We start from the raw sequence: 14,178 nt of genomic DNA, 5'->3' as shown, positions 1-14,178 counted from the left end.
CTTTATATACTAGCCGCTTCCTATGTCTCCTAATACAATTTACAATTCATAAAAGTGTACATTACCTTCAAATGAGCAGTACTCAATTTGTCAGATAAGACAATGAAGGTGGAATAAATAGGATGACAGAACATTCTTGGTATCCCTGATAACTCCTCACCAAGCGCTGCCTGGAAAGTTCTTTGTCCTGGCTGTCAGTTTGCATTGCCCACTACAGAGAACGTTTTTGCGTGCTTGTTTTTGTGCCAATTTTGTCATGGGTAAGTGTCTAGTAAACTGTAGTTTGCAGAGGAAACAGTAAGAGAATATGTCCGATCATAGTGAAGAAACCGCGGAGGTACAAGAGAGCAGCAACAATCCTGCAATGTCTTTAGTTAAGGTACCATTAACTTGTAGCCCAGCTTTGGAGGGGTATGGATATAGACATGTAGGGGTTCCATAAGTTTTCTGTAACTTTATTAGGGTTCTGTGTGTTAAAATATATTGAGAGCCACCAGTGGAGAGCATAAGATGCCTATGAAGTTAGTGCATTAAAGTGTTGCCATTGTTGTTCTTTGAGGTTCTTGTTTTTTTATTTTCAAATTAAATACATTAATTTCTGACCATCAATAGTCTATGTACATCTGTGTGGTAAGCTGGCCTAGAAAACTGCAGTATGTTCGAGCACATAATGGCAATTAGAGAATTACACAAATCTGCGTTGGAGGAATTGTTTAAAAATGTTTCTCACTTTTACATTTTGTGGGTGCTGATTTCAGATTTTTTTTTTTTTTTTAAACTCCATGTACCATTTCACACACAATTTTAAATGTTCTTTTGTTATCCAATTAAAAAACCTATTTAGTTTTAGCCTCTTTGTTTAAAGAATTTAGTATAATTTGCCAAAGCTACAGCAAAAGGAAGATCTTTGCAGTAATAAGATGATCTGGGGGTTTCTGTAAGTGACACGCTGCATATGTCAAAAGCCATCCTACCACCTCATAATTGAAAGAAGGCATTTTAGCTGGACCAGATATTCGCAAGAAGTTCTTGGGGAACTTCGAAGATACCAACTACAAACAAATATTAGAAAAAATACAAAGCATTCCATTTTTCGATGAGCTTGAAAGTGCACTTTCTGACCGATCACTTAGAAAACTCAGAATGCTCCTGAAAACCTTGGAGCTGTGAAGCTAGCCATACATCACACCAACTTTCCTTAACCATCCAGCTGACCAACTGTCCAACTTGCCTTTCCAACTAAAATCCTGCCCCACACTCCTAACCAAGTTATTCATCAGACCAGCCATCTTCTCTCCAACTTCTGATGTCACAGAAGTAGGCGGACAGTGTCTGCCTACTTCTGCATGTTTTAAATAAATAAATTGTTTGTTAAAAAGGTGACTTGAGGATAGAGTTTGGGAAAAACATAAAGCTTACCATTTGCTTACACACTAGACTGTGGCCAGGACCAATTTTAGGCCCATCAATTCATTATTAATCATGTACATGTGGGGGGGGGAAATATTTGTGGCTGTTTGTTGTAATCCTCCCACATTAGAGATTGGTCTGGGCTAATTTATAATATAGGTGAGACGTTCCAGCCTCCTGGGTGAGATTTGTTTATAGATCAGTATACGTGACAGTGGGACACGGATGCCGGCATCGGGTAACAGAAAACCCTGCAGTGAGATGCTCAGTGGGGCCAATATTCTGTACTTATGCAATATTAAGTCCGTTATCTGAGACGTAATCTAGCTGCGTCTATGAGATGTGATAAAGTGCTCAAATCGCTACTATCCACTGTGGTCATAGGGCCTGATGCAAAGATGGATGGTATTGACTGTGCAATACCGTCCAACTGAAATGCAGCATTTGATGTTTGTATGAAATAGACACCTCTTTGCTGGGTTTGGGTACTGGATGCCAGCGCTCGGGATCCGGCGGTCAGAATCCCGACAGGGTTAGGATACCGACACCTGATGGTAAGTATCCTAACCCTATCACCAACCCTCCCTCCCCAGTGCCTAAACCTAACCTTTGCCCCCCCAGAGACTAATTCCTCCCCCTCCCACAGTGCCTATCCCTAACCCACCCCCTAACCCCACCACTTACCGTCTGGATGCCGGGGCCGGGATTCTGACAGGTGTCGGCATTCTAAGTGCCAGCATCCCAACTGGCTGGTTTCTGGCAGCTTGTGAGGACAGGAAATCTGCCTCCACCGCTGCAGACCCTGGCCTCGTCACTCCCAGAAAATGGAATGCTGGCCAGGAACGCCCAAGCTCTGCCCCACAAACACCGCAGCCTGTCAATCAGGCTGCGCCTGGGAGAAACTGCGAGCGAGATCGCAGATGGGGGGCTGCGCATGCGCAGTCCTCCCACCATCGGAGATGTGCTCTAAGCATCAGGTTAGTGTACATCTCTGAATCGGGCCCATAATATAGAAATTATTAGTGAATGCTTTACTGTGTGAAGTGAAAAAGAGAATAGGCTAATTGAAAATCAATAGGAGAATGCTGCATCAGTAGTGTAATGTAGTGAGGACTGATACAAATACATAAACAGGAGACTGATTTGATACAAAGTTGTTTCATTCACTGAAAGCACTCGGAAGGTCATACGACGGTCTGTATGATAGATCAGGCGGTTTGTACACACTGCACCATCTGGTGCATGACCGTCCGATATATTGTTTCCCTGCCACATCCAGAAGCATGGTGTCAGCAGCAGGATCTTCTGATCTACATACACAGCAGATCAGAAGATGCAAAAAATGGTGCACGAGAGTGCACAGTCAACTGTACACACTGAGCGATATGGCCGATATATCGATCTGATATGCATTGGAACGATATATCGTCTGATATATCGCTTAGTATGTACCTAGCTTAAGAGACCTATTTTTGCAAGGTTTTCTAAATCAGGAAAATTAAATGAATAACGAAAATCTAATTCATAAAACTATTTGGGCTTTAGAAGTATATAAGTGTGAGGATAAATACTAATTGCCTAATTATAAATAAAGTTGGTGAAAGGAAAATAAGAAATAACACACTACGATTATTGGCCCATAAATAAGTTATGATAAAAGAGCAGAGTTTAAGCATGTGTGGGAATAAGTGCATAATTATATAGGGATTGGCAGTGATTTTAAAACGCATAGAAGATCAGCCTTAAAAGCAAGAGATGAGCTTCAGCAGGATGCCATTCAGCCGGTCCACCAGGTTGGCATCGTCCTAGTCTGCCTCCCAGGGGATGCTTTTCACACTGGAAGAGGTCCAGATTGGGCTGGAGGTAAACTACAGGTCCCAGCATGGTACAGCTGCCAGGACAAGCTGGTCCTGCGCTCCCTCTACCTGGCCCGTCTAGCTGCACCTACAGGGTGCCCTGGACCTGGTGCAGGGGGGCATGCAGTCGAAAATCTCCAGCCCCTGATACACAATGGAGTTCAGGCTGTCGAGTTCCGGGGCAGAATCATGCCGCTACCCTCCCTTCCTGGAGTATCCAAGCTAAGGCCCCTGCTGGGTACCTACCCAAACTTCCCACCGGAGAGCATCTGCATCTCCTCTCTGTCCCCGCTGGAGGCAGGCTCAGAATTGGGACCAGCAGGGTCCTCTCACCCACTACACAGTAACCACTCACTTTATGCCAGGAGTCTGCGCGGTCAGTTGCCAGCATACAGTTCTCATCACCGGGCGCTGATCTACTTGGCATGTCTATCCTAGCACCGCTAGTCCAGACTGTGGGAGCGTACAACACTGACCCTCTGTCCGTCCTAGTGGTGCCCGGGCCAAGACTCAGACTGGCAGCAGCAGTACCGGCTCTCTGAGGGACTGTCATAAGAGATGACTGTGACAGTGTCTATAAGATGGTGGTTATTGTCCACCTACTTATTGTTCAGTTGGAGGGATAGTTGGAAACTTTCCCGCTACACTAGAACGATAAGTTGGGAAAAATTCCCTACTAGATGTAATGACTATTTTTGGCATAATAGAGCAAGCAAATGATTGTTTGCTCCCATGCCCTGCCCTAGCTATCATTCTAACCATCCAACTAGTTGGCTGGATAGAACAATATTGTTTTGATGTATGGCCAGCTTAATTGAGAGAGATTCCACCAAGACTTAAAGGAGATGGAACTCAACATGGAGGGAGACTACTGGTGGATACTGCACAAGGAAGACCCGAAAACAGTGTATAAAATAAAAAGTACTAGACAAAGCTTTGAAGGGAAATGAAAAAAACAGTATAAGGACTTGTAAGTAACATTGGGCCTGATTCAGAGCCGTTCGCTATTTGTGGTCGTTTGTTTAAAAACAAGGGGTGGCTATTCAAATGATCCGTACGCACATTGCAGTCTGTTCACACCTCTAAGTCTGAACGAGCGTGCAAAACATACGCTCGTTTATTTGTTAAAAACGCCCCCTGGCCGCTCGCACCATACGTCATGTCCGCTATTTATTAGATTAATCGAGTACATCGACCAGCGTATGAACTGCTCGCTATTCTTGTGGTTGGTGTTTGCTACCACAAATTTGCGAGCAGTTCTGGCTATAAAATAACCCAGTGACGTGGTCAATGACGCTGCTGTTTTAAATATACACACCCATAAAACGCCCGTTTTGACCTTTAAGCACGCCTGCGTTCGGATCTCCACTCCCCATTTTCAAGCTCCTTCCCCTGTTACCACCCACATACGCCTCATTCTGTCACTCAAAATAGCAGGCCCTCGCTATATTGCGTACCAACGATTTTCGGCCGCACTGACTGGTTCGCGCATGCGTACTAAAAACCGTACGCATGCGCAGATGTGCAAACATCGCTCGGAACGAGCGTACTGCCGCTAACGAGCGGCTCTGAATGAGGGCCATTGTACTATAGTTCTTTATTATGTTTTGTACATCAGAATATTTTTTTAACTTTTTGTAATAAAATTTCCATTTTTACCAGAATACATGTGAATAGGCTATTTTCCTGGTACAGAAATGTAAGATCTACTGTGACTAGATAGACAATTGGTCATATATTTATAATGTTTCACAATTTTTGAGGGCTAGGTGCTTGGAGGTTTTAAGGTTAGGCCATGGAAGGGTAGGGTTAGGCACCAGAGGGAGGGTTAGTGTTATCTGTGTTGCCCATTTGGGTATCAACCTTTTGATCTTGTCAACCTTAAGGTGCCTATCCACAAGACAATTAAAATGAGCTTTTGAACAATAACGATATCGATCGATAATTGTTTGAACATCGTTTGAAAATTTGGGCTTTTAGACATGTATCTTCGCGCAAACATGCTGGTCAACCTGACGATATCATCAGGTTCAGCATGTTTGCAGATGATTGATTGTGCCTAAACTGAACGACATATCATTCAGTGTGGGCACCCTGCAGTGTAGTTAATGATATCGATATCGTTCAGTCTTTTCACTGTCGGATAGTGGATACCACCTGCCTTTAGTCCATGACAAACTTTTAACGGTCAACCATTTGACCCTGTCTACCTCTTCCCTGTCGACCTATTGACTGTCTATCTAAATCTATGCAGTTCTTTCAATTCACACCCATTTTAAGAAATATCGTCTTAGAGAAAAATAATTAGCTATAACTGAAAACAGTAAACCAATTTCCTTTGGAATCAGCCAGAGAATTCTAGGCACTTTTTTTAGTGGATCAAATTTTGCAGGCCTGTGTAATTATTGAAAGCCCAAACATCCAGTTAGTTAGTAGAAACTGTTTTGATTTGGTTTCTACACAGATCTCAATGTCTGAGCACTTGCGTACTCAGGGCCTAATTCAGACCCGCTCGCAAGTGGGTCGATGTTGGCTCACTGCGCATGCGCACGACGGACCCGGCTCCGTCGTGCGCATGCGCGAGACCCGGATAGCGACGGGCAAGCAGTCACTATGGGTCTCGCTACAAAGGGGGCGTGCTGTCGATGGTGAGTGACAGCACACCCCTTTTGGTGGGTGTGCCGGGGGCGTGGCTGGCCAGACAGAGGCGCTCCCATGGGAATGCCTGCCGTCTGGGGCCGGCCCCACTGACATCACAAGTGATGTCAGTGGGAGTGCTTTCGGCTCTGATGGAGCCAAAAGCACTCCAGGGCTTGTGGCAACGAGACCCTACCACAAGTGTCTCTTCGCAAGCCCGATGGTCTTGACCATCAACCTGGCCGCTCGCTATAGCTGTGGGTGGTCACCCACAGCTATACGAGCGGCCAGGAGGCCGCTCTAAAAATGAAGGACAGCCCTGATTCAGAGCGTCCGGCTCTGAATCAGAGGCTCAGTGCAAGGAGGTTGCTAGGAAACCTGGTAACATTACAGTGACATAATATGTATTGTTTCTAGTGTGGAGGCATTCATTAGAATAGTAGGGGAGGACCGGATAGGTATTCCCTTGGAACCAATCTTATTAGATTGAGTGTTATATAGCTCTAATAAGCGCTTACATTTAAGCTGTTATATACAGTGCATCCGGAAAGTATTCACAGCGCTTCACTTTTTCCACATTTTGTTATGCTACAGCCTTATTCCAAAATGAAATAAATAAATTTTTGTCCTCAAAATTCTACACACAATACCCCATAATGACAACATGTAAAGTTTTTTTTGAGGTTGTTTGCAAATTTAATAAAAAAAAACAACAAAGAAATCACATGTACATAAGTATTCACAGCCTTTGTCATGAAGCTCAATATTTAGCTCAGGTGCATCCTGTTTCCACTGATGATCCTTGAGATGTTCCTACAACTTAATTGGAGTACACCTGTGGTAAATTCAGTTGTTTGGACATGATTTTGAAAGGCATACACCTGTCTCTATAAGGTCCCACACTTGACAGTGCATATCAGAGCACAAACCAAGCATCAAGTCCAAGGAATTGTCTGTAGACATCCGAGACAGGATTGTCTCGAGGCACAAATCTGGGGAAGGGTACAGAAAAATATCTGCTGCTTTGAAGGTCCCTATGAGCACAGCGGCCTCCATCATCTGTAAATGGAAGAAGTTCGGAACCACCAGGACTCTTCCAAGAGTTGGCCGGCCATCTAAACTGAGCGATTGGGGGAGAAGGGCCCTAGTCAGGGAGGTGACCAAGAACTTGATGGTCACTCTGTCAGAGCTACAGCATTCCTCTGTGGAGAGAGGAGAACCTTCCAGAAGGACAACCATCTCTGCAGCAATCCACCAATCAGCCCTGTATGGTAGAGTGGCCAGACAGTAGCCACTCCTTAGTAAAAAGCACAGTTTGCCAAAATGCACCTGAAGGACTCTCAGACTATGAGAAACAAAATTCTCTGGTCTGATGAGACGAAGATTGAACTCTTTGGCGTCAATGCCAGGCATTGCGTTCGGAGGAAAGCAGGCACCGCTCATCACCAGGCCAATACCATCCCTACAGTGAAGCATGGTGGTGGCAGCATCATGCTGTGGGAATGTTTTTCAGCGGCAGGAACTGGGAGATTAGTCAGGATAGAGGGAAAGATGAATGCAGCAATGTACAGAGACATCTTGGATGAAAACCTGCTCCAGAGTGCTCTTGACCTCAGACTGGGGCGACGGTTCATCTTTCAGCAGGACAACGACCCTAAGCACACAGCCAAGATTTCAAAGGAGTGGCTTCAGGACAACTCTGTGAATGTCCTTGAGTGGCCCAGCCAGAGCCTAGACTTGAATCCAATTGAACATCTCTGGAGAGATCTGAAAATGGCTGTGCACTGAAGCTTCCCATCCAACCTGATGGAGCTTGAGAGGTGCTGCAAAGAGGAATGTGTGAAACTGCCCAAAGATAGGTGTGCCAAGCTTGTGGCATCATATTCAAAAAGACTTGAGGCTGTAATTGCTGCCAAAGGTGCATCAACAAAACAACTCAAAACAACTTTTTACACGTTGTCATTATGGGGTATTGTGTGTAGAATTTTGAGGACAAAATGAATTTATTCCATTTTGGAATAAGGCTGTAACATAACAAAATGTGGAAAAAGTGAAGCGCTGTGAATACTTTCCGGATGAACTGTAACACTAGGCAAACTCATAAGGGCTCATATCTTCTGGTTTTTTATTAGCATTTTTAATGTATTGTTTTCTTGCATCTTTGAAAAGCAGAGCTTGTGTTACATTTTGAGGGCACCAAAGCAAACCACAAATAATAAAATATACATATGAAATTAAAAGAAAAGCATTATTCTATTTTGCTATTAACCATTTTAACTGATTTTAATTCTACTGATTTTTTTGTCAAAAACATCTATGTATGTCACACTTTTAAATGTGAAATCCAATGAAAAATTAGTTAATTACTTTTTATAGACAGTTAAGAGATAACAGTTTGCATGCTGTGATGCTTGTAATTGTGATCGTATATGGTTTCCTGCAGTGTACTAAATCTGTGCAGTTGCATTTATGTCTAGATCGGATTTCATTGTAACTGGCTTCAGGTAATATTTCCCTACCAGTTTCTCTTCTGTAGAAATTAATTAGAAATAGAAAATCAAATATCAGCAACACTGTATCCTATGTGACTTTATCAGTGGTTCCCAAACTTTTTCTCAGTTCGAGGCACCCTTAGGGTCTCCATAATTTTTTTTTTCAAGTCACCCTTAATCCAAAATAATTACCGGGCAGTCCCGTTTTTTAAGTAGTTGGGTCAAAATTAACTAATAAGTGCTGTGTGTCTCCCTTTGCCCCCCTCTGTATGTGTCTCCCTTTGCCCCCCTCTGTATGTGTCTCCCTTTTCCCCCCTCTGTGTGTGTCTCCCTCTGCCCCCCTCTGTGTGTGTCTCCCTCTGCCCCCCCTGTGTCCCTCCCCTTGCTTACCTTTAGTTGTGATTGTCAGCGCCGTTCTGCAGCATGACACTTCCTGTCTGATCTCCCACAACGCACTGCATTGTAGGACCCCATTCAGCAACAGGCAGCCTCAGAATTCACTGCCTATTGCTTTACAGTGACAGCTCACCCCCTGCTCATCGCAATCGCCACTCTACTACACACTGCCAACCCCCCCCATGCAAAAAATATATATATTTGACACAAAAAAACCCACACTGGCCGCCGCAACTTCACAGGGAGCCACAGCGCACAGTATGGGAACCACTGGCTTATGTGTAGAACTCTTCTTGTAGATGGGTATATATAGCCAGTGCTTAAAAAGAGCAACTATATTGTACTCTCGGGAGTGGCTATAGTATGCTTTGTTTATCTAGTTGCGTTCTATAGTAAAATGTTTTAGTCTATTTAAATTGGTTGGGTGTGATATGTAGACATGTTGGCATGAGAATATCGACATGGTGATAATGTCAATGTTGCCCATGTCGACATTCTTAATGTAGAACGTGATGAATTGCAGGGAACAGCAGTCATGTGGCCATTACTTCCGGGGGTGAACCCTGATGCTGCAGCGTGCTGGCGAGTATTTCTCTCCTAACCCTAATCCTCCCTCTAGTGCCCAACCCTAAAGTTCCCCCACCCACAGTCTAACCGTAATGTTTACTTTTTGACAATGTTGACGGCATATCTGTCTACACTGTAGTGTCGCCATTATGTATGTCGACCTAGTCATTGTAGACCTTTTGACTACATACCATTTAAGAGCAGTTAACCTTAAAAATGACCCAAGATTTGTAGTCCGCCATAAATTGTTGACTCCATTTATAAATTCCAAATTTGGACCATTTTACCTTGTTCACTGGTTTGTTTGTTTTTGGATCAAGATTTATAAAAGTCACCATTATGTGTTTCAATGTAAATTAATTTAGTTTCCAAAATGTAACATGTTTTCTGTTGATTGCAGTGGACATTAACATTTATACAATTGATCAGGACTCATTTTTATTACAGGCAGCATAACAATGATGGTTTATATAAGGAAACTTTGTAATATGTGTTAATGGCCTGTGGCTGCAAGGTTCATATATAAGCTATTGCACCACTTTCTTAAAAGTGGAATGATTTTCGTATCCTCCTTGACTGTTCACAACATAGCAGAATCTAGATTGAAATTGCTTTGAAATCTATTTACTGAAAGTGTCGCCTAAATAGGAACGTTGTTTTCTTACACCATGCTGTCAGCTCTGCATATAAATTCAGGTTAGTGGCTGGGATCATGAAGTAGTGACCCGTGTCTGTAAATGTGATATACAGATTGGAACACAGCAGTATGTACAACTCTGTCATGTTCTAGCTACTTTTATGAAGTGACAAATCCCAGAATAACATTCTCAAGTGCTTCAAAACTATTGGTATCACCTAAGGCTGTCAAATTACATGTGCATATGTAAATGCTCTGTTCTTTATACACTATGGAATTGTACAATCTTTGATAGATTTTTTTTCAAATTCCTTCAGGAAGTAAGAACTCCTGTTATCTTTGATGCAGAGGATATTATCTCTGTTCATTTGCTAACAACTTCTCTGCCTTATCTTTCTTCTAATATTTTGGTTAAATCTCCATAGATATTACTTGAATGTATAAGATTATTTATCATTTATTTCCTTTTTGGTCACTTAAAAATGGTTATTTTATTTCTAAATAAAGCTAACTCTTCACAAGCAAAGCCAACTTACAATTTACATATCTTGGGACATGGCCACCAAATATGGCATAAATAGCCACACCACATCCAACAGTAAGCAGAGGCATATGTAATGTAGTAAGAACCAGATATTATCTACAGTAAATAAAGTTCTGCTTGAGTAGTGTCGATTATAGTGTATAACGCTCCCTGATCTCTTTCCGCAAAGCCTCATCTGGATGAGGTCCCCCTCCACGGAGGTGGGGGTCCTTCCTCTTGTTTTGGTATGGGAGTGTTTCAAATTATAATAAAAGGTTGTACACTATTGATATCAGCCCTCTTGTTGGGAGTAAACACATACATTGAGAAGAGATTTGAAAAGTATTTCAGTTGTACATATTCACAATTTCAAATACATTAAAATGGGCCCTTCCATGTCTCCACCCCTTGAAATGCTCAAGAGTATAATACTAGTGGAAAGTTTGGGTTATCGCAGTAAAAGTGGTGTGGGGCTTTACATTCTCCCGTAGCTGACAGTAGTGAATAATCTGGTGGGGCTCAGTGGAGTTAATCCTATGTGTGTTAAGGCGGCCAAACACTCTGCAATTATATGCACAATCAGCGGATTATTGGCTGATAATTGTACAGCGTATGGCTGCGACCGAGCATGAGAAATCTCTCAGTATGTCCGACAGATGCAACAATTGCTGCTCGGATTTCAGAGCGCATATACTTCCCGTCGACACATAGATCAATTATCTGACTGTGGATGGAAATGTTATATAATTGGTTGGTCTGTCTGTCTGATGGTACAAGGTGTATGGCCAGCATAAGAGATGCTTACTAAGGAGGTAATGGAAACCCATTCTGCTATGTCGCTGACAGGGATATCACCAAATATATTTAGATATCTAGTAAGCCACGTCCAGTACTGTTAATCATTTTGTCTCCTCAAGGTATTAAATTGGGTTCTAAATTGTATTCTGCTGCACACAATTCACAAAGTATTTTCCTACAACTTTCAGGATCTTTGATTGGACTTGTATTGGTAAGCTTTTAAAGAGAGATAATATCTTTAAGAGAACATTCATCTTTATATTGCACAACCATGAGATTGTGTTTTCACCTGGCTAAATATCCTTTAATTTGTAATATTTTTATGAGGATTGTTTGTAGAGCTTTATGAAAGTTTAATTCTTTTTAGTGATGTAAACAGCTATGGGGCATATCCAAAACCCTGCAGCTAAGTGAGAGCCCTGACCTGTTCAGTTAGGTCCTGCATCCCCATGTGAAAAATCAGCGTTATATGCAACCCTTGGGGTCTCACGCGGATTCTATGGGTTACCACGCTGGGAAAATGCAGAATAATTGAATGAGTTACCCACGCTGTAAACCCTGCACCTTATTGAATATGCTTCTAAATATTTTTAGGTTTTCGGTAACTTAAAATGTGTGTTTGATATCTAAATGGTCAGAGCTTTTCTTAGGGATGTCTGCATGTTGCAGCAGAAATTAAATATTATCAGGTCAGGCAACATTTTTCCAATCTCCAACTGGATTAGTGCGTCTTTGCTTTGTGTAGCCTCAGTTTACTGCTCCTAGCTGAATGGATTTAAACCCATCATGTTGTTCTGCTGCTTTATCCCATCCTCTTCAAGATCTGACATTCTGGGCCTGATTCTGAGTTGCACGCAGGTTTGAATGCATTCTGAACGTGGCTGGAATGCTAACGCATGTTGTAACGCCCCACTCTTTACTATAGACGAGAGCAGCTATCGATATTATCATCGGCACTTGCACCTATCCCATGCTAGGTGCAGGAGATCCATCTAATTTTGATGTCCAGAATGCATATGCATGACTCAGTATAATGAGTGACTGGCTACATGTCCGCAGCACACCCTGACACACCAATGGGACAGTTTGCATTGTTGCCACCCAGAAATGCCCATTTGGCAGTCACATGGAAATGGAGTGACTGCTTTGTGCGTTTGCCTGCAGCGATGCATATGCAGCTCAGAACGCATGCACAGTTGTGACAACATACAAGGTTGCATGTGACTTAGAAGCAACCCCACTGTGTGTTCAGAGATGCTCATCTGCATACCAGACCCTGTTACCTTCCTGTGTGCTTGGTTCAGGCTATTTCTCTCATTAACAACTGGCTGATTAGATATTTGCATTAATGAGCCTCTGTACAGGGGTAGCTAATAAGGTAGCCCCTGAGTGTATCATTTCTTTGTATTCACTGAATATATAACTGTGTCCTGCAGAGGATAGATTATATAAGGTCTCTCACCTGGAGGAATCCTGACGTCAACTCTCTTTACAACTGAGCCACTAAAATAACTGCTTACACGCAGAGTAAGCATACTACATTGACTCCTCCGGCTACCAATGACTGTGTGAGGGCAGTGACTGTCCTAAAAGTACTAACCATGGGTATAGGAGCTTGCTAGTGGTTAGTGAGGTTTATAAAAATCAGTGAGAGGAGCAATAAAGACAAAAATAAATGCTTGACACCCGGCATGTGAAGGCTGCTCAAACCAAAAATTACTAGATGTATGTATATGTGTGTTTGTGTGTGTGTGTATATATATATATATATATATATATATATATATATATATATGACATTGTGGACTGGAGGAGCCTGTGTAAATTCCGATAAAAAAAAAAATGTCTCCATAGTTCATAAATAGTCCCTGAAAAGAATATTTGTCTAAAAAAAATTATATATACATATATTGCACACCCTGAACGCAAACAGTTATATATGCATATAGAAATGCACACTAACTGTGCGGAGTTTGTATATTCTCCCTGTGCTTGCGTGGGTTTTATCCGGGTACTCCGGTTTCCTCCCACACTCCAATAATATACTGGCAGGTTAATTGGCTCCAAAAAAAATTAACTGCTAGTTTACCCCCTTTAGAGTAAGGACTTATTGACTGGAATTCTTCTTTCAAGTAAAATGGATATCTGTGTAGTAAACGGTTGGCCAAAACCTAAAAGAAATGTAGCTAATGAGCCTAAAATATATTTTTGGAGCGTAACACATGGAGTCAGTTCTGTTGATGTAAGTGAATGCTCATCTTTTCTGGCTCCTCGAAAATTCCTACTGGTTCTGAGATGTGATTGTTTGGCTCATGAATCTTTGATTATTTTGTACAACCCCCGGTGTGACATTTTATCTTTGTTCTAAATGAGAAATGTGTTATCTTTTTCTAGGCATCGCTGGCTGCATTGCATGACAGAGGAGTCTCCAGTCACTCACCCTCCTACTACTCATAAATACATATGGGAGAATCACAAATTCAACTTGAGTGCCACTCCTGGACAATATGTTCCATATTCTACCACTCGCAAGAAGATAGAGGAGTGGGTCCCTCCTACATCATCGAAGCTGTAAAAATTGCATATATATTTAATAAACTTCTTTCAACACTCAAGTTATTATATTCCCTTTTAATTTATTTGATTTTTTTAAATTTTGGATTTAGTCAACAAATATCTTTTGAATATGCCTTTCCTCTAAATGAGGGGATTTATGTTGTAAAGATCTGTTTCTCTGGCTAACCTTCTGCAGTGGATGCCTCCTATAGAGATGTGGAGATATAATACAAGCAAATGTCCAGCTCATAGCAGTTAGGACAGCCTTTAACAAAGTGTCCCTGCCATGCTGTCCAACCCTTATTA

At 42.1% G+C, this 14,178-nt stretch overlaps 1 protein-coding gene across 1 annotated transcript in view; it reads left to right on the top strand.

The window, feature by feature from the left end:
- Nucleotides 1–13,931, top strand: part of NDUFA12 (NADH:ubiquinone oxidoreductase subunit A12) — a 45,578-nt gene extending 31,647 nt beyond the window's left edge. The window contains exon 4 of the mRNA XM_088453832.1: nucleotides 13,711–13,931. Within this exon, the coding sequence (XP_088309958.1) occupies nucleotides 13,711–13,891 (181 nt within the window). The 3' untranslated portion in view covers nucleotides 13,892–13,931. The remainder of the gene's footprint in view (nucleotides 1–13,710) is intronic.
- The last annotated feature ends 247 nt before the right edge of the window (nucleotides 13,932–14,178 follow it).

Source organism: Taudactylus pleione, unplaced genomic scaffold, assembly GCF_031769625.1.
Source record: "Taudactylus pleione unplaced genomic scaffold, aTauple2 ptg000040l, whole genome shotgun sequence".
Classification (NCBI taxonomy): Eukaryota; Metazoa; Chordata; class Amphibia; order Anura; family Myobatrachidae; genus Taudactylus; species Taudactylus pleione.
Note: the sequence above shows the minus strand (reverse complement) of the source record. Positions and strands in the feature narration are given on the sequence as shown.